General features: G+C 40.8%; 2 protein-coding genes and 2 long non-coding RNA genes across 5 annotated transcripts in view; 2 read left to right on the top strand and 2 right to left on the bottom strand.

The window, feature by feature from the left end:
* Positions 1 to 3584: 3584 nt before the first annotated feature.
* On the top strand, positions 3585 to 7618 carry LOC311258147 (claudin-18-like; the record flags this gene model as incomplete). Its single annotated transcript, XM_084354235.1, has 5 exons — positions 3585 to 3804; positions 6335 to 6499; positions 6581 to 6722; positions 6807 to 6920; positions 7439 to 7618. 5 exons carry the CDS (start codon positions 3585 to 3587, stop codon positions 7578 to 7580), a joined length of 783 nt encoding a protein of 260 aa, XP_084210361.1. The 3' UTR covers positions 7581 to 7618.
* A 6094-nt stretch (positions 7619 to 13712) lies between these two features.
* LOC311258993 lies at positions 13713 to 21411 on the bottom strand. Its single transcript, XR_014622804.1, has 4 exons — positions 21343 to 21411; positions 20626 to 20736; positions 19363 to 19520; positions 13713 to 13792 (listed from the first exon to the last, which is right to left on the bottom strand). It is a non-coding gene; the product is annotated as an uncharacterized lncRNA (long non-coding RNA).
* On the top strand, positions 13851 to 22834 carry hs2st1b (heparan sulfate 2-O-sulfotransferase 1b). 2 transcript variants are annotated; one of them, XM_084355773.1, is made up of 8 exons: positions 13881 to 13919; positions 14362 to 14471; positions 16031 to 16269; positions 19895 to 19980; positions 20375 to 20513; positions 20624 to 20721; positions 21285 to 21442; positions 21557 to 22834. In XM_084355773.1, exons 2-8 carry the CDS (start codon positions 14366 to 14368, stop codon positions 21781 to 21783), a joined length of 1053 nt encoding a protein of 350 aa, XP_084211899.1. In that variant the 5' UTR covers positions 13881 to 13919; positions 14362 to 14365; the 3' UTR covers positions 21784 to 22834. The 2 variants fall into 2 exon arrangements, with proteins under 2 accessions (XP_084211898.1, XP_084211899.1); XM_084355772.1 differs by having other exon boundaries at positions 13851 to 14471.
* LOC311258994 overlaps positions 21485 to 24141 on the bottom strand; it is a 47078-nt gene continuing 44421 nt past the window's right edge. Inside the window, exon 4 of the long non-coding RNA XR_014622805.1 lies at positions 21485 to 21570. This is a non-coding gene — a long non-coding RNA (uncharacterized lncRNA). The remainder of the gene's footprint in view (positions 21571 to 24141) is intronic.

The following is a 24141-nucleotide window of genomic DNA, read 5'->3' as shown; positions in this document are numbered from 1 at the left end:
AGGGAAAAATGATTGTATCATGTTCAGTATCAGCTTGTTCCAGCTCTTCACTGGAGCTTTACCAGACCATTCTCACTTCATTCATCACATGCAGCAGTCTGGTCACTGGCCTTATGCTCACGTTGTGTTGGCTTGAACGTCATTCGGACGTGGACCTTGAGTTTGTATTGACCGGCCCAGTGGTAGACTGCTACCACATGGCATTGACTTATTGCTTTTTTTCCAGTACTTAAGAAAACCTGCTTATTCACAGCAAACGACATCTTTACAGCTAACGGGCAAATCCCTGTGTGTGAAGTAGCTTCTCTTTTCATGTACATTTGTAAGGGGCGGCTCATGATAAGTAAACAGTGGCTCCTACAGATGCTGAAAAGTTGTTTGCTCAAGGTTCAGCCTGCTGGGAGACAAATGGCTTTGCACAGCAGACAGCAAAAATCATTAGCGCCGCACGCAGCATGCTAATGTTATTTCTATAGACAGTGATCGAATCAGGTCGCCGGGGAGAGAGAGCAGTGTGTGTGCTGCACTGGGTGGGTCATTTGAACTACTTTCACAATACTTTCATCAGTGATTTACTGTGCAAAGAGCGACCTGAGAGGTCACGTCTGCCTTTAAACACATTACTTTAACCTGATTCGCCACTTCTTTTCAGCTCCTGTGGATTTTTCTCCTATCAGCATGTTAAATATTTATTTAGCTCTTGCCCTGGAGGTAAACGCTGAGACTTATTATGTGAAATAAATAGACATCAGCTGCGGTTAACTTTAAGGTCTATAACGTCCATGTCACATCATATCATTCTCAAATTACTGAAGAATATTTGAAGATTGAAGTTTTGAATATTTTGAATTTGAGGTGAGAACACAACACAACTTGTATCCTACTCTTACTTCCTGTGTGTGTGTTATACATACGAATACTTGGCTGTGTGTTACTCTCAACGAGGCCTCAGCCCAGTTTCGACCCAGTCCCGCCGTCTCACATGTTTCTCGTCGACATATCAGCCGCAGGCAAATTGGTTTCAGTTCACTACAATCATATCAGTATTTACTCTCGCCTGACTGGCTGCCGGTGCCACCAACGATACAGAGCACCCACCCCGACCACAGAGTCAGAGTATCGCTTTAACACAGACGGTTAATGTTCTGCTTCAAAACAAAACAGTCCAGTTACAAATATGTACTTAATAACACTGAAATAACCTCGTGACTGGCTCCGTCGAACATATCAAGATGTTGCATACAAAGAGTCTTCCTATACTCTTCTGTAATGTTCAGTGTGTTACTTTGTAAAGCTTTAAAAGGGAGAAGATATTTACATATGTGAGAATCCTGGCTGGTATTCCTACATACCAGTCCAACCCGTCACATTCATGTTTCCCATCTTATGTTTATGACTCAACCAAGATGCTGCAAACAGGATACAGTTTTCTTCACGTGGGCTTAAAGATGTGACTGAATGTCTCGTGGCAGCTGGTGAAAGCAGGTTTTTTTAAAGCCCCTGAAAATATTACGGAGGCTATTTACCTAAAACACAGAGCGCAACATCACATGTTAATGACTAAGAAAGCAACAATTTAAGTTAAGAAAAAATAACTTAAAGTATTTATTAAAGGCATTCTCATACAATGAAAGAAATAAGCTTATTCACCTTCCTTCAGGGCTCCAGCAGCTGTTAGCTTAACTTAGCACCAAAACAGCTGGAATGGTTCGATACAAAGGAAACAAATGCAACAGATGGTTTGTCGCACAGCACCGTCTCAAAAGTCGTCCTTGGGAAACGTTTGGAAAAGTGCAGGTGCCATCTGTCTTTCACAGGCTAACTTCCACCAGAAGAGCAAGAAAAACATATTTTCCATTGAGAAAAGCCTTCAGTGTCATTCTTTGCTCTTCTTTCAATGAAATTTACTCTCCAGGTCTGATATAACTGATGCTATAGCAGCAGCTACGCTAACCTCTTGAGAAGGCGCCATTGTTGAACAGACGCTCCTCTCGCTGGTCGTCGCGCCCGATCAACACCTGTAGCTGTCAGCGGTTCCTCAGAGGATGCTGTTTGGTTCAAACCCCTGTATTAGGCCACAAGCACACAGCTTGAAGCTTGTGCCTCACAAAGTAATATTCAGTTGTTGGGGAGGTGTTAAAGCTGCTGTTAGTGTTATTTTCCTATTACAATAAGTGTTAAATAGCTCTATATTCAGTCTGTATTCAGTCTGTATTCTCACAGTAATCACTGTTATCGAGTGTTTGGCCAGTAGTCCATGTCTCTCCTCCTCCTGCTCATGCAGTAAATGCAGTCAATGCAGAAGCTAAGCGGAAAGACAGTCGAGTCATTTTGGCTTCATGCGCCGCTGAGCAGCTTTCATAGAAATGAATGGGACTTTGCCTCCGTGGCTGTGTCCAGGTATTATTATGACATCCTTGCTTTAAACCAATCTCATGGTTGTGCAGTAGGCTAAATAAAGGGCAACAGCCAGCAGCTGGTTAGCTTAGCCTTCTACAAAAACTACGAACGTGGGAAACAGCTAGCATGACTCTGTATGAAGGTAACAGTTGCACCTAGCAGCACCTCGAAATCTCTCACATATTATCCTACTGTGTGTTTGTTCCTGACAAAAAACATGTTATAGAAGAGTCAGTTAGCCAGCTATTTGCTGTTTGTTAGCTTTTTGCGCTCACCTAGCCACAGCCAAAACAATAGCCATGCTAGCCTCCAGGATTTTACTACTCCAAGACAAGAAATAACTGGAAAAAACAACTTTAAAACCGTAAATTCTCCTTTCTACACTTTTTATGTGTAGATTAAAAAAAACAACAACTTGTTAATGGTCAGCTTTATGTGTAAATGCAGGAATATTTTGTTAATTCACAGGAGCAGGCTAGCTGTACCCCCTATTTACAGTCTTTATGCTAACTGGCTGCTAGGTGTCGCCTAAGTGGTTCCTGACCAGAAAGCAAATTAGCTAATTTCCCACAATGTCAAACTATTGCAATAATAGTTTGACCCCCCAAACCGTAGATACTAAACTGCTTCCTCAAGACTTGAAAACATTGACTACACAAGTGTCACAGGTTAATTCAGATATTGCTCAATCCTGAGTGACACCAAGTTCTTTTACAAACTGATTCAAAACAATGACGAGAAAACGGACAATAAAACAAACACACAAAAGGTTTCATGTGAAATAATCAAGGCTGTTGTAACTTTGGGGGTTTCAGTCCAGCTTTAACCAACAAAAGTAGAATCTAGATCATGTTGTGTAGCTCTGACAACAGGACACATCAGCAGCAGCTGTACAGTCGTACTAACTTCATATTCAAAGAAAATTCCAATGACTGTGTGTTTAGCCCTCTGGGAACCACCTCATGTTCACCCTTTACCAACCAGAATTAGTAAGCAACATTAACCTTATTTCATTTATCACCCTCGCTCCACCCAACTCCTTCTGTACGTGACTGTGTGCAAACAAGCAGGGTCACTTTTGGCTTCACACCTGCTGATATCATATTCAAACACGCTGCCGCAGCGCTCAGGAGAGGCCGTTAGCTCTTTGAATTCAGGACTGTTTGAGGAAAAAAGACGGCAGGATGGCGGCTACTCTCTGTCAGGTGATGGGCTTCGTGCTGAGTTTGATCGGGATAGCGGGAATAATTGCGGCGACGGCGATGGACCAGTGGGCGACGGAGGATCGCTTCGACAGCGTCGTGACGGCCGTGTACACGTACTCGGGCCTGTGGAGGTCGTGCGTCCGCCAGAGCTCCGGCTTATCAGAGTGCCGACCGTATTTCACCATCCTGGGACTGCCAGGTACGTTTACTCTTCTATCGCCTCTTCATTAAAGGTGCAGTACTACGAATTTGTGTTTAAAGTGTCAGAAAGTTAACTAAAATGTATCATTTATTACACAATTAACAGAATGTGAAGAAATAACAGCTTTGATCTTTGATCTTTGATGCCTATTGAAGTGAGCATGCTAACCAGCTAGCACCCAGCCATTTTTTTACTGTAATTCTTACATATTGCACCTTTAAAATGGTCCGAAAAATGAGGTTTATCATGATCGACGATCAAAAGGAATGTTTTAAAAGCAACGTGGATGAAAATACTGAAAAGAAAGATCATAAAAACAACAACTGGTCGATGCAGAACGTCATCAGATGAAACTTTATTGTCAAATCTTCAGGATTTAAAGCACACAGGTCCATATGGCTGAACTCTATGTTGTATTTACTTATTGATGTTAAACTGGAATATTGGTCCAAGCAGTTGTATCATCAAGCTGGCAGAAATAACGATCCGTGATGACATCAAACTATTTCAGTTCTGTTTCCTTCGAGTGATGGAAAAATAACACCGCGAGGTCAAACCACACCCTCCTGTTACTCAGAGGCGGAAACTCTCCACCGCCACCGTTTCCCCGAAACTGGGACAAAAGACTCATGACAATTTTTTTAGGTAAACATCTGATAAGAGCTGTTCCTTGTCGAAACACACATAACGATAAGCTCACTCTGCCATTTCACCACTCCGTGACATTGGTTGACTAACTTTGTTTGAGCGCGGGCCGTCTAAAATGGCTGCCTCGATGATTCAGTTAATAGGATTCATGCTGTCCGCTCTGGGCGAGTTCTTAATATCAGCCGCCACGGCGATGGACGAGTGGAGCTTACAGGACCGATCTTTTACAGTAGTCACGAATGTTTACACCTATTCTGGCTTGTGGAGCTCGTGTGTGGGGACGTCGTACGGTACGACACAGTGCAGGCCTTATTTCACCATCCTGGGGCTGCCAGGTAAGAGAATCGCTCTCAGGGAGGGAAGAAAGGACGTTTATCGACTATCCCTCCACATGTTGGATTAAGCAGAACATTTTCCAAAAGGACCTTGGAAGGTACTTTAGAATATTTGGGAGGTTTTAGGGGCAGATGTGCTCCCGTTTCCTCCCCCCCGCCTCCACCGCTGCATAAAAAATGCAGTCGACTGCAGAAAAGATGGTGTCTCTCCAGAATCAAATGGAAATTTGATGAGACATCCAAAGCTTAGCTGAGCAAGCACAAGCTTTACCAGAGTGTCACACAATGTAAAGTACATTTCCACACTCTGTACTTAAGAGCTGAATGTAGTGTAGAGCATATTGTATATAAGGTCTTAAAGGCTTAAGTCGAGAATAGCGCAGGTACAATATCTGAGGCCGATGAAAGATGGCATTTAGGTCAGTGTGTTTTATTACAGGACGCCTTATTTTATTAAATTTGATATCGCCGCAGCTGCAGTTTTGTTCTTCATACTTTTTTTTTTTTTTTACTTTAACTATAATCAAATGGCACAAATGTAATCCTCCTTTAAATTATATTCTTGACAGACACATTTTTTAGGGGATTTTACACGAGAGGTTCACTTTAGAGCAACATAAGTAAATGTACATGTGCCTTTGTTGCATCGTTGTTCTTGAATATATGTTTGTGTATGTATGAACTGCATGTCGGTGTATTTATGTGTCTGAGTGTGTTTTTTTTCTTCCAGTTTTTCTCCTTGAACTGCTTTTGTGTGACATGACAAAAGCAGTTCAGATTAAGAACTCGGTAATGAGTTTTGCTTTCGTATCAGCGACGATACGCAAGAAAACCAAGTTCAACACTTCTGAATGAGGTTATCTGCTTTCACAAGTCGGATAATATTTAGTGGAGTATTGAAATAACAACTGATCTGCCATGATGAAAGAAAATACCAGGGATATTTTCTCTCATATTTTTTTTTTATGGAGGGGAAAGAAGCCGGTGCTGGTTGTGTATCTTTTGTTGTTTTTAATTGGCGAACAATGTTCATAACTCATAATAATTTATAGTGATTTATATCACAGCGGCAGTGGTGGAAGAAGCGTGCAGATGTTTTACTTAAAGGAGAAGTTCACGCAAAAATTAAAAATTCAGTCATTATCTCCTTACACCCAGGCGGATGGAGAGTCGGGTGAAGTTTCTTAGTCCACGAAACATTTCTGGAGCTTCACAACAAAACAGAGTTGCAGCGTTCTCCTCAACAACTGAAGTAGATGGAGACTTGTTTTAAAAAGCAAGATGATACAGTTCAACCAGTGTAATCCAAATCTCCGGCAGCCATGAGATCCCAGATTGATTTGAAAAGATGTTATTTACACCATCAACATGCGGTCGAGCTTGTGCACCACTTCAGACGGGGTGTGTTTAAGTTGAAGTTTAAGTTAAAGCAGAATAAAAACATACTCAAGGAAAATACGATTAGCTTCTTTTATTGCCACTCGATCAGTTTTACAAGCCTGTGTGACGATACATTTTCTGAATGGTGTAACTTTGACCTCCAGCTCTGCTCCAAGCCGTCCGGGCCTTGATGATCGTCGGTATTGTTTTGGGCGCCATCGGCTGCCTGATCGCCATCTTCGCACTGAAGTGTCTAAAAATGGGGAACATGGAGGACACAGTCAAAGCCACCATGACTCTGACATCCGGGATCCTCTTCCTTCTCTCGGGTACGGTGAAGTTCGCAGCGTCTCTGTTATCGCTGCTGAATCATTCTCCACTAACTCCGCTGCTTTCTTCTTTATCTTCAGGTGTGTGTGGAATCGCTGGGGTGTCCGCCTTCGCCAACTTGATCGTGCAGAGTTTCCGGTTCACGACGTACGCCGATGGCGGGTACGGTTCGTTCGGAGGAGGAACGTCTATTGGTGGACTCACAGGAGCTCTGGCTCCGAGGTAAAGACAAATTAAGATGGTGTTAATCTGCCACAGCACTTTTTGTTATGTTTTCCTCTGATCACTGTTCGTTCTTTCTTCAAGGTACACTTTCGGCCCCGCTCTGTTCGTGGGCTGGATCGGCGCAGCCATCTTGGTCATCGGAGGCGTCATGATGTGTCTGGCCTGCCGCGGGATGACTCCGGACAATAAGCAACGGTGCGTCTGCTCCTGGAGGAAGCAATAACTAATCTGTGACCTTTAACAGAGCGAGCAAACTTCTCTCCTCGGGCACAGTGGAGATGAGTAAACTGCCTAATAGAGAGGAGATCTGGCAGAAATGTCTAGTAAGCAGGTGCTACATGCAAATTACAAGTGCAGATTGTATGTTCGCTGCCGTTAAAGACAGAAATCTCGGCTTCTGACAAAGCCGAACAACGACATAAAGCACGCCTGGATGTATTTTGTTGTGCTGTGGGGCTGTACAAATCTTAGGTCCTTTCAAATTAAAGGACACAAACTCAGCAAAATGTAAATGCAAGTTTTTTTTCCCCTCTGCATATATAATGCAGGGCTGCAAATGCTTACGCAGCTGCTTGTAAAACGATACACAACCGGTCACACTTGTAGTTTTATTCCTTGTGATATGCTTTTAATTATACTGTGTTTTCTGACATATTTGAATGTAGGCTTTTCTGTCTTTAAATCAAAATGGTTTATTCTCTGATCTTCTCCAGGTACGACGGGATGGCCTACAAAGCCGCCTCTCAACACACCATCTACAAGTCGGACACCAGGCCCCGTCCAGCCTACAATGACTCCTACAAGGCCCACAGCATGGACGGGAGGCAGTCCAACCAGAGATTTGACTACGTGTAGACTCAGTTCACTCTCACAGATACCTCTTTTTTTATATTCTTCAGCCCTGTGATGATCCATTCTTCTTGTTTATTGCCTGCATTCATGGGAAGAGTGGTTATTTTTGTATTTCTCTGTACTTTAATCTAAAAAAACTGTTTTAACGATGTCATATAGTCCCAATTATGAAAAGCTGTTTTGTGCTTTTTCCTTCTTTATAATAAAAAAATGTGATTTGTATTTTGTCTGATTCAGGATTCATCACCACAGCATGTGACACGATATAAAGACAAATGCTTTTTGTGCTGCAAGTTCAAACTTTGACCAATTATAACTGAGTGTAGATTAATGCATCACTTAATTAAAAAGGGTCCCACCTAACAAACTAAATCTCGATTAGTTTGATTTGTTGCCAGGTGTAACTGCTGCATAGATGCTGAGCTAATAAAATGAATGTTAGCTCGTTAGCACAGAAGGCTATAGGACAGGATGAGATGTAATGAATGGTCGACATGTCTGACCTGATCAAAATGTTGTTAAATAATGAAGTGAATTTTTGTGAAATGAGTTTATGTTTGACAAAACTACAACATGCGGATATCGTTAGCATTAATTACAAAATAATGTTGGTTATCTTAACTTAATTGAAAACAAGTCTGTCTCCATGCAAGCTAATTTACCACACATATGTATATATATTTCTTTCTTTTCTTTTCTTATTTTCTTTCTTTTTCTTTCTGTTTTTGCTGTTCTTGTTATTTGTAGTCATTGTGCGTTGTTGTATAACAAGTCTTTATGTTGGTGTTATAGTTTTGTTTCACATGTTTTATTCCGTGTGTCGTCTCTGACAAATAAACCAATAAAATAAAAAACATAAGAAACAAAGTCATGGCGATATCTTTTGCCCCATAAAACAGTTATTCTTATCAGTTCTGTTGCAGCTTGTGATGCTGCAGTTAGCCTACATTTTATATTGATCATTGATTTTATAACTAAGTGTAGATTTATGCATCAATAAATTAAAAAGGGTCATGCCACGTAAACTAATTCTCATCTTGAAATGAGTTGTTACTGAATATTTAAACTGCTGCATAGCTGACAACACTAACAACAGTAGCGTTAGCTTGCTAATACAGTTGGCTACATTACAGATTTAAACTGGAGGGGAAAAGAGGTAATATATATGGTCAACATGTCTGATAATGATGTTACTTTTTGGGAAATTAGCCAACGTTTGACAAAAATCAACTCAATGTAGCTCAAAACATGCTGATACCGTTAGCATAAACGACATAAGTTAGCTTAATTGGAAACAAGCCTATGTCTCCATGTATTTTACCATGTATATATATATATATATTTCTTTTTGCTTTCCATTTTTGCTGTAATCTGTTTTCTTATTAGTCTTTATGCCTGTGTTAGTTACATTATGTGTTTATTACCTACCAGGGACAAGGACTAAAAATTAGCTACGGCTAGCAGAAGTCCTATATTTTATTTAAATGTAGCAATCCTACATGTCTCCGTCAAATAAATCAATAAAATAAAAATATGTTCTAAATCTGCTTTTGTTACATGTTGTGATGCTATTCTAGCTTACTTTTTACATAGCTGATATGTAAAGTGCTATTGATTTGTCAGCAGATATTTCGTACTTTACGCACCACTAAGACGTTTCTTTAGGTTGAACTAAATCCCTCGTTTGAAACTGGTCAGATGTCTGTATAGTTGATAATAATATACCTTTCATAATGTATTTTATACACATTTTAAAAGAAAAGATTTAACATCGCACATTTTAAATAAGTGGAGAAAATGAAATCACATCCAATTTTTTTTTCCCAGACAAAGTTAATTTAATTTTGTATCCTGTCAAACACAAAAGGATGAAAAACAAACAACAAGCATATTGATTATTGTGTTGTTGTTTATCCCATTAGCGTTATCAAAAGAAAAAGCAGGGGTCATCAGTTTATCCCTGGTAGTTACCTGTTATCTGCGGCCCTCCAGCACCATTTGATAAATAAATTAATTGTCACATTTTTTCTGGGTAATTGAATAAAGTAAACGGCTCCCGCATCTTTGATGTAAGCCTTGCTCACCGGTCGGACCCTGCGCTCCGCTCTGTGTGAATCTGCTCTGTGATACCGAGGCCACACACTTCCTGTTCCTCCTCTGGGATCTGCCTTTATTTCCCAGGGAGCTGCAGGAAAAAAGGGTTTGGATAATTTGCATGAAATCACATTTCTTGATAATACAATTAATGGAAGTAATAAGTAGGTGGTGACAATTAATGGCACCCAAAGTGAGTCATTCATTGTTTAATTAGATTGTAGCAAAGTAATGTCTCTGCATGAAGACGACGTGACAAACCTTTTTATAAGCTGCCTTTCTGCTGGAGTCTCGTCTGTGTCCGACACAGGAGGCCTGCAGTGAACGCACTCTGAGGTGAGCTGAGGACATCCTTTCAGTATTTTCTATTGTACTACAGATTGCTGCAGATCAGACGCTGCTCTGGCTGATTGAATCTCAGCATCAACTCATTTTAACGTTAAAACCCCAAACATGTCAATAAGTAAATGTCTGTTTTTGTCATTTTTTGGTGTCACGTATCCATGAAGCTTCTCTAGGTGTGTACAATAGTGATTATATACAACCAGAAATCAAAATAAAAGCCTTATCTTTATTTAATTTCCTTTTGTAATTATTCTTTGGGTGACATGTTGCAGTTGAAGTGGACTTTACTAAAAGCCAAACTGTGGGACTCTTACTGATTCTGTTAACCTGAGCTTGATGCTGACTTTCTGTTTTACTCAGATGAAAATCACAGCTGAGGTTTTGAGAAGGTTCGACCTTGTAGATCCAACTCTTGTGTCCTCATCCTTGGACCTCTGGCTCCACCTACTGGCTAGGAAATGCATCGCTGCTCTGCTGGTGAGGTGGGACGAGATGCAGTGATATTAATGGAGCATGTTAAGCATGAGGAGACATGCACCAGATGCCCCTTCTTATCTTTTCGCTATCTTTTCACAGAACATCCACTATGAGTCTGTGTTGACCTGCTCCAAGTTCTGGACACATGAGTGCAACATTAAAACCATTTTTGTACAAATGTTTTGTGTAGTTTACTTGCTTAAACATGGGACACTGATAATCACCACCACATAATATTAATATTGATATTAATCATTGTAATTATTATGACAATAGCTTCCTTTCAAAAGCAGAGTTACAAGGTGTTATTCAGCCCAAAGCCACATTATTTTACTGTACGTTAGCCGTCAGCTAGCAGGCAAAGGGGTGGACTGTGCGTCTGAGCGTTGAATTCAAGTCAACTCTCAACTGATGGGCCAGCAAAAAAGAACAAAAGAAGGGAAGCCACCTCAGTCCAACCCTTACAGGGCCATCGAAACCGGGATCTTCCCTCTATCCTATCCAAACATTCCCCAAACTAAACCCTACAACAGAAATAGCGCCACAAAACTGAACCACCGGACCCATCGCAAAAGGCAAACAAATGAATAAACAAAGCTACTTGTGCTGCTGCTGCTGCTGCTGCTGCGGCTGTCAGGCCAGGAACTCTGGGTGTTTATTCCTCCAGAAGGTCTGGATCTACAACCAACTCTCACCTCCAGAGCTCGACCAACACACCACATGTTGTCTTAGTAAGTAGGTCAAAGGTCTAATATGATAAATTGTCACGGTATACTTATGCAACAGCACTTCCAATGTTGCACTGCAGTCAGATCTAACAATAAAGACATGAGGACTGTTTATTAGTTCATTAGCTTTGCCTCAATCCCTCTCTGTTCTTACAGTATAGTCCAATGGGAAAGTATCAGGTCAAGTGACAGAGGTGTCACAGTAACAGGTGCCGCTGTCGATGGAAATGAGTGGAGCTCAGACAACAGCTGTGTGCCGGGCTGGGCCAGAACAGACCCAGAAGGTAAGCAGTGAAACAACAGAGCGGGGCAGCTGCGGGTGGAGGCTCGGACACGCTGCATCAAGCTCAGCCACATTAATCTCTTCAGTAACAATATACACATTAAAGAGCGCAGGAGACAGAAGTGTAATGTCAGAGTTCAGTCTTGGTCTTTCAAACAGATTCTGACAGAGGATCTCATGTCAAAGCCCGTTCAGCCCGGGCCTGAGGGAACCTGAGGGTCCATACAGACACAAGATCTGTACTTAGATTTCTGACATGAGTAGACAGACTTTGTCCATTTTACTGTCTGCTTGCATATTCACAAGGAAATGTTAACTAATGTACAAAAAAACATTATCAGGATTGTTTACTCACTGAGCACGTTGGCATCCCTGTGAGCGAGGACTGGTTCTGTATCAAAAGAGGAAATGAGAGACAATGTGACACCACGACTCAGATAAAGAGACGAAGTTCTGCTTCATGTGGGAAAGTCAAACACACTTTATCATTTGTTTTTACCTGCCAATGAGATTAAGCATAGAAACTAATGCTCCATTACATTTAACAGGCAGATACTGAACTTTTTACTCCATTACATGTATTTATTAATTTATTTTTATAGTATTTTACACTCAACAAAAATATAAACACAACACTTTTGTTATGTTTCCTATTTTTTATACATTTCTGTATCACAGTCATGTTAAGTCCATGTTTCAGTCCTCATGAATATCTTTCTTCAGGATAATTATGTCATTTTCACCGATCCAGACACACCTGTGCACCGATCACACATCTTGATACACCACACCTGTCGAGTGGAAGGATTATTTAGCAAAGGAGAAATGCTCACAACATGAACTGTAAGAAATAAGGGCTCAAGTTTTTAAAAATGATTCTTTTCTGTGCATTAAAAAGTATTAAATATTTTACTTCAGTGTGGTTTTCTAGTACTTTTACTTTTGGTATTTTAACTATAGTTGATGTTATTACTTTTCTTTAAGAAAGGTTTTTGAATACAGGACTTTCACTTTTAATGAAGTATTTCTACACTTTTGTTGTAACTTTTACTTACATAGAAGATCGAAGCACTTTATTTCACACCTGTTCTTTAGAAATCTGCAAACATTTCTTCCCCAATACAGTCTTTTACCTCATGTGTGTAAAGACAAATAACTATAAACCATAACTGAACTAAAGACCATTATAAGAATAACTGATTGAAAAACGTTTGGTGAAATATATTTTAAATAACATCCCAGAACAGTCAATCTCGGACCAACAACACAGCACAACCTTGACCCAAGTCCACAAGTAAATAAATGGCTACATGTTCATTTCAACTTCCACCATCACACTGTAGGTTTAAGGTTAACATCCACTGACCTCTTACTGTTCGTCACAGCCTGGGATCCATAAAAAATAGGAGAACAAATGGTTACTTCAAACATCTGCATTTTAATGATCAAATTATTTGGTATCTTAACACACTTCCCTCCTCGCTGTAGAGGAGGAAGTAAACTTATTTGAGAATAACACACATGTAATCAGTAGTTTAGATAACAGAGTTCAGGCTTCTCTTCTTCCTGTTACCGGTCTGTGCAGGTTCAGATCAGCTGCTCTGTTATAAGATTATTATCAAAGTAGCTTCATTACTGTAAAATATTTGCCAGTGTTCATGTTGCATGCATGATGTTGTGATCTAACAGACGAAAGCTGTCATCTAAAAGAAGACCCACAGTTACACTTGTACTTTGCTCTATGTCGTCCCTGCTGACCACCACAGCTGTGCTTTCCATTATTTAAGGCTCAGGCTCATTTCATGTCACTGTGTTTAATTGGAAAGAGAGAATCTGTGTCAGCGGTGTAAAACACTGACACACTGAGAACATGCTCCACTTTTAATGGAGATGGAGATATAAGATAAGAGGCAGGGCAGGGACAGTTTCTGTTTATATTTTTGTCCATTCGTGTGTTATTGTCTATCTATAGTTTTCTATAGTTTTCTATTTCTATTTCTATTTTTATTATATCTTGTTTGTTTCACTTACACACCACAGCAAATGCCTTGTATGTGAAAACTTACTTGGCAATAAAAGCGATTCTGAGCGGGAGATAGATAAAAGGAAATTAAAAGGTTAAAAGAGCGACATTGAAAAGGATAGAAGCTTTTAATATATACATTATAATATATTAATATTATATATATACGCACACAGTTCCCACTTTTTTAGCCATTTACTGCCGTGATACACGCTGTGGTCCAGCAGGGGGCAGTAGGTGCACATTTAACATCGGTGTCATCAACCTGTAAATACAAAGAAAAAGACGAAGAAGAAGAAGAATGAGGAGGAGACGAAGAAGAAGAAGAAGCTGACAGCAGCTACATTCCAGTGATGCTAGCTACCTGCAGCAACAAGCCCCCGCACACTCCTGTACTGTACTTGCTGTAGTTTTGAATCGTTGTTGTCGAGCTGTTTTCCTCCAGCTTGTGTTCGTATTTAAATAATTGGACCTTCATGTTGAAAGAAGTCTGAATTGACACAGCGGAGTGATTACCGTCTTAATTTTTAAAGCTGACGTTAGCCTGAGCTGTACGTGGCTTAATTATGATAGTTAGCAAAGAAGCTAGCTAATGTTAGTTTGTTTGGCTAACGGTCTGTGAAACCTGTTAAACGGCTGTTGGGCTGTTTTAAACTAATGACGCTGAACAGCTAACCTGAGCAAAATGTATTTTATTAAGCTGGAAGTGAGTCAACACAGATAAGTTGTTTCAGCAGCTGAACTAGTTGCTCCTCTGCTGGATTAGTTAGCCGTTAGCACTGCTCAGTTGTCTCTGCGGTATGATTCACCTGGTTGTTTGATGGGGCTCTTAAGGATCATGATGCCGCACAAGTTACAGCTTTTGGCTGTTTTGGCGTTTGGAGTGTCGATGCTGTTCATTGAGAACCAGATCCAGAAACTGGAGGAGTCGAGAGCCAGACTCGGTAAGACCCAAACAAAGGCGGTGGTTAACTTTGTCAGCATTGATTATCACAGAGTTGTTGTGCTCATGCAAAGTGCTGTCTGAGTCTTGAATATGAAGGAATTAGCTGACACTAAATACATTTTATTTTCTGTAATATTAACACAAATAATTAAGTTTGAGCAGGCAAATGTCACATAGTTTCATACGCATAGATTATTTCGGGCTCTCACAGAGGTGAAGTTAGTTTTAAGTTGGATATTGGACAGACATTCACTCCGGAGACACCCAGCGGCGTCTCTTACTCAGCTTCACCCAGTGTTGGCAGCAGGAGGACGGTTATCTCTCCTCCCAGAGGGGCTTAGGGACCATCAATAAATGACCCTGTTGTTTGTTTGATTTACACAAACACAATGTTTCTTCATGCTGACTTAATGATATTAGTGAAAATTATGATAAAAAATATTACTAAACTGATTTCATGTAGCTCACTTATTTTGATTTCTAATGTGTTATATGTATGTATTATTACATGGGACAAATAAGACACACTCTTTTTTAATAATATAATGTCACTTTTACTTTGAAATATCAGCTTCAAAATCATTTTGATGGTACAGTGTCTTGTAATATGACCTGGGATTTGTATTTATGACAGTGGTGTTGCACTTGTTGAAACTGTGGGGGGCGCCAAATTGCAGAAAATGCCAGTTTATACATAATGTTTCTTTAAATGAAGAAAAAACAATAAGTCTATCTTCACCTTCTGTTTACAATCATTTACATAATGTGTTTAAAATAAATAATTACAATGTATTATTGGGTGCACCTAAATGAAAAGGATAGATGCACCAGTGCAACCAGTGTGAAAGTTAGTCTGGAGCCCTGGTTGGCTGTAAGAGAAAGCAGATTGCATTATGTGCTGTACAGTATTGTGCTGCCTGCATAATAATAATAATAATAAGAAGAAGAAGAAAGGCCAGGAGACCATCCATCTGCCTTGAATGTAGCTCAACAAACATCCTGCAGACACATGGCCTCTCTCCTCATGATGTCAAACACAGAGACAGCAGGATGCCTGCATTATATTGAGCGACACACAGCCGGTCCAAGATATGCTCCCAAGGCCATTCCTGTAATTGGTTTTAATTAACATTGCAGTGGAGAAAAGAAGTGGGAGAAAACACTTTTAATTATGCCTCCTGTCAATATTATCATCAAAAGCTTAATTACTTTTTTTTGGTGTTATTGTGTTTTGAAGGTCTAAGTTGTTTTTCTTAATTAAGGGAAGCTAACCAGCCTTGATGCCCTTAAAATTTAAACTACTTGTTCATTTATACAATTGTCTTTGTCTTCGTTGTCATGTTGGTGGCCTCACACCTGCTGTGTGCGCGCTGCCAAATGAGGATAACAAGCATCAACTAACTTTTAGCTCATTAAAATCCAGAGTAATGCCAGGCAGTTCATCATCATGTAAATTGACGATTATAGTGATTGACTTTAGGAGCACTTGCTACAAAACAAGCAAACAGTCAAAGTTTTCTATCTCTGACAGTCTGATTGTGTTTTCTGCACGTACAGAACGCACCATTGCCAGACACGAGGTGGCCGAAGTAGAGCAGCGTCACAATGAAGATGCTGTGCGGGAATCGCCGCCACCGGCAGACAAAGACGACATGGTCATCATCTACAACAGAGTGCCCAAGACGGCCAGCACGTCCTTCACCAACATCGCCTACGACCTGTGTGGGAAGAATCGCTTCCACGTGCTGCACATCAACACGACCAAAAACAATCCCGTCATGTCTCTGCAAGACCAGGTGAGACCATTGTTTTTATTGTCAGCATTGCATCTAAATACAACAAACATAGTGATATCAAAATCCTATTCACATCAGAGTTATTACAGCATTTAGAGGTGCAATATGTAATAACTGGCCACGTGACAGGGGGCAGCATATCTGTATATAACTGTAGCTGCCATTAGCTAGTTAGCTCAGCTAGCTGTGCAGCTGTCTCTGTCCAAACATGGAGCTTGGAGCACCGGGGAAATATTAGTTTTGTTCACTATTGGACGATCACCTCTTAATGTACAAAGTTGCTAGGGGCAAGCTGGTTAGCATGCTAACTTCAATAGATAGCTTTGCAACACAACACATAGTTATCTTTGATATATGGTCAAAACGTTTCTGTTAGTGATTTTAATTAATTCATGCATATGGCACCTTTTAACTTTTCCACTTTAAACTGTGAATACTTAACTTTTATACAGAATTTCAGTCACTCAAAGCTGCAAGACAGAAACTCGACTCCACTTCTCATATTGGCACATTTCTATCATAATGCTAATAATAACACTGTACTTGTTACAACAAAGAATCAAAGATAGAAGAGTCCTTTGTTGGCAGAACAGATGCTCAGCTCATGACAGGCTTGTGGGCACTTTGATCATCACAACTGATGATCTGGAATTAAAAATAGGCCTCTGCTGTGGACAGAGTTGTGCTGGGTGTAACGTGAGACATTTTTCACATGAATGTGGCTTTAATACTTTTGCATAAAAAGTGTTTACATAGTGGCTTTCAGCCCTGGCCTGTAACAGTCGTGTTTTGTAAGTCTCTTACTAATTCTGTTTCTGTAATGTTTTGAATAGCATCTGCTTATCATTGAGATCCATTAGCGAGTTGTGTGGGAGAATATGCTGGATGAAAAGATGGAAGTTTAAGAGTGCTGCATTTCTCTTCTAATTGAATCAAGTACTAGTTTCTTGAAGGCTACAAGGTCAGAACACAACCCCGTAATATTTGTGTTTGAGGTGTTTTAAAAGAAGTTTCACAGACAGGAGCCTCTCATTCACTGAAGCTCAGGTTTCAATAGTAGATTACAGACGGATGGATAGAAGGATATTTCCTTCAGAAAGACACTTGCTGTTCCTTCTCTTTGGATTTTAAATGAAATAATAACCATGGAGTTTTACTTAAGGCTGCAACTAACTTCATTATTGATCAATCTGCCTGATCATTTAGTCCAGTGTTTTTAATTCCTGTCCCCACCGCCCTGCATGTTTAAGGTGTTTCCCTGCTCCTTTGGCTTCAAAGCCTGGCGCCGTTCCTGGGCGCTTGAACGTACCTGTTGCATGGTTGTGGCGAGACACAAAACGGCAACAACAACAACAAAAAGGGCGTCCTATTCATTCATTGTGAGCAAAACCTTTTGCCCTCAGTCTCTGGAATGGGAATAAATAAGCGGACTATCTATGAGTGCTGGTGTTGTCTTTGTTTTGAATAAACAACAAAAAACAGATGCAAGCGAAGGCATGTCATTAACTGGCATCATCCATCTGAGCTGCTCTAATCTTCACTGCAGTGCATCATAAAACCTTGAAAGAGGAGGAGGAGATAGTGAAGTCAATTTGGGCCACGGATAAAAGAGCGACATTAAAATGCCGATGTGCTGTTTTGGTTTTGACACCTACAAATTTCAGCTCAGACGTCAACAGATTGTCTTGTTTTGGGTGCTGTTTGCCTTCAGTCTGGTCTGCAGCAGTGAAACACAGAATCGGCTGCGGTGAGTTCATGTGATTCACCTGGCCAGTCGAGAAAACTCTGCTTTTGTCATTAGAGTCATTGCACCGTCCCAAAATTGGCGGATTGTGTAAACGGCCGCAAGCCCTTCAGTTTTTCCGATATGCATGTGAGCAGCCTCGGTCTTTGTTGAAGCTGAATGTCAACACTTTACCCTTTATAGTTATGTTTCATCTGAAACCCAAACAATGATAAACACACGACTGTTGACATATTTTGCGACTGCTCTGCAGATAGTTAGAGAGGTCGAGAAGCAAAGGTTGATGAACAGCGACGAAGCATTATCCCGTCACGGCATGCTGATCCTCACTCTGAAAAATGCTGATGTTTTAGTTAGATATCTGTTTAAGTTGCCTGAGTGTGTTTATAAGATCAGTTTTGCCTCTTGATTAACTGGATGAAGTATTTCAGGTTCAACACACCAAACACTTGGTGGTAGAAGTTTATGGAAACAGGAGAATCTTGTTTAAAGCAGGTATTAGTTAGATGTTTTAAAAGCTCCAGAAAATATGTGTGTCATCAGCACGCATTACAGCCTGAGTGCATTTCTATCGCTGCCAGTGCAACTTAGGACACATAGTGTAAATGCCTCAAAGCTATGCTCGTGTTATTTTTGGCTGCTAGTGCCAAGGTAATATCCTGTCTGCCATCTCACAACAGACTGAACCTCCCCCCCCCCTCATCAAACAGCCTGTTTCCCTGCTCGTGATAAAACAGAGACGAGGAGGGAGAATCAGTCTGCTGCCACATCAGAGACCACCTCGTTCTACAGCAGGAACATTTACATCTGTTCCAGGAACAGCATTTAACTCAGCCAAAACTGGTCAGTGTGTTTGACTCGGGTCATATTTTTACTCCGTCAGAGTGTGTGTCAAAGATAACAGTCATAAATGGAGGTGCCGGCTTTTAACAACAACCCGGGTGGAATTTGGTTCTGCTTGAGGTCGCTGCTGATATTCCTACTTCTTTTTAGAGCCGCATGCAGTGAGACATCGTGCAGCTGTTCAGACACAACCATCTTATTTTGATAAGAATTAAAGAAACATTTTCTAAATGAAAGCAGTGTTGGGTTTGGTTTTATACTGTCGACCGTCAGTGTAGAAGTGGGACACAATCCTGTTTTATTCACTGCCCGACTTTAATAGCTTCAGTTCCAGTCACTCTTACTAAAATCCCTCTGAGTGACTCTCCTGCCACCACAAACCAGATGGAGGATGCTCCCTTTAAAAGCATGTTGATACTCTCATCTGACTCACCTTCAGTCGTCAATCACACAGTAATAAGTTTACCCCAGGCTTCACCTCTCAGGCCTCGCACACTTCATCCTACCTTTTTTGATGGATATTGTTGTATGCAGCTGGAGAGAGGCGGAAACACGTCCCTCTGGTCAATTCTGCTCCACTGCACTCTACTAATCACACACAGAGATGACCTCTATTATAACCTGCAACACTGAAGTTAAAAGGACCACAGACTGGTGCGATGATCTGTGGGGAGAGAGTCAGAGTGTGAGTAAACAACACAACGTAAAACTACTACATTACCTCGCCTGTGAACATTTCTGTCAGTCACTTATACAGACTTTCATCAGCAGTGGTAACAATGTACAACATCAACCTTCATCCTTTGTTTTCACTGATTTGATTGAGAGACCTGTCGTGGCAGAAATCACACGCTGTGTTTTAAAACGCGAAGATCAGAAGAGTCGGTGTCTTTTGTACAGACTGTACAAATGTATCATTGTTGAGCAGAGCGAGCCTTTCCCCCCCTCTGTCCCAGTGTTTTTGTTGTCGCTGCTCTTTTCACATTCGCCGGAGTTTCCCCGCTGCTCCGTAATGAGTTTCATTATCTTTGTCTACAGGTGCGCTTTGTCAGGAACGTCTCGTCGTGGAGGGAGATGAAGCCCGGCTTCTACCACGGCCACGTGGCTTATCTGGACTTCTCAAAGTAAAGCCCTTCATTTCCTCTAATACCATTAATATCCAGATTAGTTACAAACAGTTAGCGGAGCAGATAAAGAGAGGTCATGTATTGATTGCTAACGTGTGCTTTAGTGTTGATTAATTGCATTGTTGTCCTTATCTCCCCTGACACTATCGTTTCAGTGATCGCAGGTAATTATCCTAATGGTGTAAGTGTTCCTCAGCGACTCTCGGTATCAGTTCTCTGTGATGCTGCCACCCGCTCGCTGATGGAGAAGCTGATTCTTTAGTGGAATAAACATTATTAATTAGGAGCAGGAGTGTGGCAGCTTTATGGTGTGTTGGATTAGAATCTGCTCAAGTGTCTAAAATGCTAATCGAATCTTTAAAGATATCTCAACTCCCTTCTGTTTTATTAGATATGGGGTGAAGGGTAAGCCGATGTACATAAATGTTGTGCGGGACCCCATAGAGCGCCTGGTGTCCTACTACTACTTCCTGCGCTTCGGAGACGACTACAGACCGGGTCTACGACGACGGAAACAAGGCGACAAAAAGGTCTTTAATTAGAGCTCATTAGTCTGACTCAAATTAGTGTGTTTTCAGGGCCAATTGTTTTTTTTCCTGCACATGAATATACACTAACAAGTGAGTGTGTTGTCTTACAGACCTTTGATGAGTGTGTTTCATCAGGAGGGTCTGACTGCGCTCCAGAGAAGCTCTGGCTGCAGATCCCTTTCTTCTGCGGACACCATTCAGAGTGCTGGTGAGTGGTCCGCACCTGCCTCATCAAACAGAGCCCAATCAGAGCAAATGTGTAATTAATTGTTGGCAATTTTCAGAAAGCAAAAGCCACAGTTTTTAAAATTAACTTGCACAATTACCAGCATCTAAACGAGCTGCAGCGAGCAAAAGTTTAAGCAGGCGGCTGCTGATTCGGCCAAAGATAGGTGTGAGGAAGGAGAAGCACCACTCTGTATTATTTTGGTTTACATTGTTTTTGCTGATTTGTGCATGACTGTCCTGTATTTTGGCGTATTTTAATGTTGCGTTCCTCTGCTTTGATGACACGTGATGGTTAAAATTGAACTAAAGTCCAGCAGTGAAGTTGCTGCACTTGGTCCCACTCCTATGATGTCTCTGGTCTCGTCTACATATACGCAAACAACTACTACTGAGAACTCATGAGCGTCTTGAGATTTCCTCTACTTCTTGTAATTCTGTTCTGAGTGTGAGGGGGCACTCACAGGATTGAGCCTTACTCTGATGGTGTGTTTTCAACCAATTAATGATTTATTGATTATATTCTCTGTGCTGTTTTGTGTGCAGGAATGTCGGCAGTAGATGGGCCCTGGAACAGGCCAAGTACAACCTGGTGAATGAGTACCTGCTGGTCGGAGTGACCGAGGAGCTGGAGGACTTCATCATGATCCTGGAGGCGGCACTGCCACGCTTCTTCAAGGGAGCCACAGATCTCTACAGAACAGGTACCAACACTACACACACATGGCCTCACAGTCAGTGTTACTGCTCAGTGTTTCTGTGGTGGTTAGGGAAATCATCATTTAAGTGAAGCATTCATGTCACTGATGTTCCTCCAGGAAAGAAGTCCCACCTGCGAAAGACCACAGAGAAGAAGCCCCCCACCAAGGAGACGATAACCAAGCTGCAGCAGTCCAACATCTGGAAAATCGAAAACGAGTTTTATGAGTTTGCCCTCGAACAGTTTCAGTTCGTCCGTGCCCACGCCGTCAGGGAGAAGGACGGAGAACTTTACGTCCTGGCTCAGAGCTTCTTCTATGAAAAGATCTACCCCAAAGTGAACTAAGAGGCTGCACAGGGACTCTGCAGAGACTCTGTCAGAAGTCATTAACACTGGGAGGAAAAGACACAAGTTCACCAAGTGATGCTGCTGAATGCTTGAATGCTTTTTTCTAGGACTCCTACGTTATGGAAAATCCCTTTCAGATGGTACTGTGGAATTTTCTACAAAGAATGTGTCTAATTTTTTTTATTGCCGGTGCAGCTGTTGAGAGAACTTAACACGGATAAAGCGTCAGTCTGGACTGTGCGAAAGAATTCAAGGCCAGGAGAGGCTGAAACAATCACTCTCAAAACCCAAACTCGAGCAGTCCTCGATTCATCCGAGTCCTGTATTTGCTTTTTTTTGTTGACTGTCGAGAAAAAAGCAGCAAATCTCGAGTAGTAAGCAAAAGTTACATATGTTATTTCTGTCCCGTGACAGATTTGCAAAGGGAACGAGCTCAGAAAGCTGTCCAGCTTTTTGTGACATTAATTCATTTTGCACACTGCAGTTATTCTTGTTTACAAGTTACAGAAGATGAAACTGTTGCAGAAGAAACACATCCGAGCTGTATTTGTACATTCTGTATGAACGGTGACGTGTTCTTGGACCAAACGGTAGCAAAAGAAAATAGGTCGGACCATTGCATCCCTCGGTGCGTGACTAATAATTTTTTATCCCGCTGAGATGTTCTCAATTTTTTAGACATGTTTAACACATCCTATCAGTATTTTATCACAGAGATCATGCTGTGCGTCTTTGATAGTAACTGATAGCTGCTGTTTAAGGACCACAGCTGGAGAAAGTATTACACAAAAATGAATGAAACGTTTTGAGTACAGGGTTCAGCAGAGTTTTGACTCGGTCACAGGGTCATTTTCAGCTGAAAGAGGTCAAACTGATAGTGCCTTTACATTATATTACAACACTAAGGACTTTTTTGTTCTCCTTTTTTTTTTTTTTTTTAAATCGCATTAATTTTCCAGAAATCTTTTTTATGTTTATTCTTATGAACTGCACTTCCTGTTTCTCTCCCATTTCTCACATAATACATAAATACATCATTTGCAGACTCCCTGGCTCGTTCGTTTCCTGCTGTGTTCTCTACTGATTGTATCTGATGTGCGTGGTTGTGTACATTACTCGAGTATTTCCATTTTCTGCCACCGTACACTTCCACTCCACCACGTTTTGAAGGTGAATATTGCGTTTGTTTTTAATCCATTATGTTTATTTGATAAGCTAAGCTACTAGTGACCTTGCAGATAAGATGCTGCACCAGTCAAAGTAGCATATTTTCTATTAGATTTATTTATTATCAGATAAAATAAAAATGGATTCGGATAATCAAGAAAAACTGAGTATTGCATCCGAAAGTACACAGAATATACATACATGTAAATATCAGTATATATTTTTAGTTGTTTTGACACTTGAATACCTTTTATATCAGTTACTCTAAGAATATTTATCAAGTACTACTACAGTATTTGAGCAGCATAGATAATTAACATCCAGGTCCTGGTTCCTACATTTCCCATAATGCGTCTCTGCTGATTCTTCTGTTAAACCTTCGCTGCTGTGAAGTTTGATGTTTACGATGTGATTGTTCAGCATGAATATTAATATTCACGTCCAAACAACATGCAGTTATAACCTTCACAGATGGCTCTCGCTTAATTATAGAGAATCTCCTGAGACTGATGAGAAATTGACCTTAATAGTTAATATCTTACCATATGTTCTCTTCTCAAAGATGTTGAAAAATATGTTCGTCCCTCAAACTTTTATCAGACAGAAATCCTCCTAATATCCTCTTGTGTCTCCAGATAATTCGGTCCATATTAATTGATTTGCTGTTGTTTGATTGTAGTTGTGGTACTTTATGTTTGATCCTGCTCCAGCAGTAGTTTGTCCTCAGGCTCAGTGGTGCTTTGACCTAAATGCTGATGTCACCACGCTACAGTAAAGGAACAAAATCAATGCTAACGTGCTGATGCTAAGCAAATATAGTTTTTAATTTGTTATCCATTCTAATTCACTTTGTTAGCGTGCTAACATTTGCTAAAGTAAAGCGGGGGCTGATGGGAATGTGAGTACTTTAGCTGTCTAGTCATTTCATTGGTTATCACAGTGATGGAGCGTCACCGAGGACGTTTATACAACTTCTGTACAAATTTGGAGGTAAAAAATTGAATTTTTGACCTGATGATGGCGCTAAATGAAAAGTAAACAGCTCACCAAAGAAGGCTAATTACAGTTCATCCTGAGGGGCACATGAGTGTGTGAAGGAAATTTTAAGGAAGATTCATCACAGTTGTTGAGACATTTAACTCAAAGCCACAAATGTCAACGTCATGGTGGCACTAGAGGAAAAAAGTC

The sequence above is a fragment of the Pagrus pagrus genome (genome assembly GCF_965226575.1).
Source record: "Pagrus pagrus genome assembly, chromosome: 6".
Classification (NCBI taxonomy): domain Eukaryota; kingdom Metazoa; phylum Chordata; class Actinopteri; order Spariformes; family Sparidae; genus Pagrus; species Pagrus pagrus.
Note: the sequence above shows the minus strand (reverse complement) of the source record. Positions and strands in the feature narration are given on the sequence as shown.

Excerpts from the sequence above, each read along its gene's own strand:
- hs2st1b (XM_084355772.1), top strand. The coding sequence starts at position 14,348 with ATGGGGCTCTTAAGGATCATGATGCCGCACAAGTTACAGCTTTTGGCT. Across the intron at positions 14,472-16,030 it reads GGAGTCGAGAGCCAGACTCG|AACGCACCATTGCCAGACAC; the intron begins GTAAGACCCAAA and ends CTGCACGTACAG. Across the intron at positions 16,270-19,894 it reads TCATGTCTCTGCAAGACCAG|GTGCGCTTTGTCAGGAACGT; the intron begins GTGAGACCATTG and ends CTTTGTCTACAG.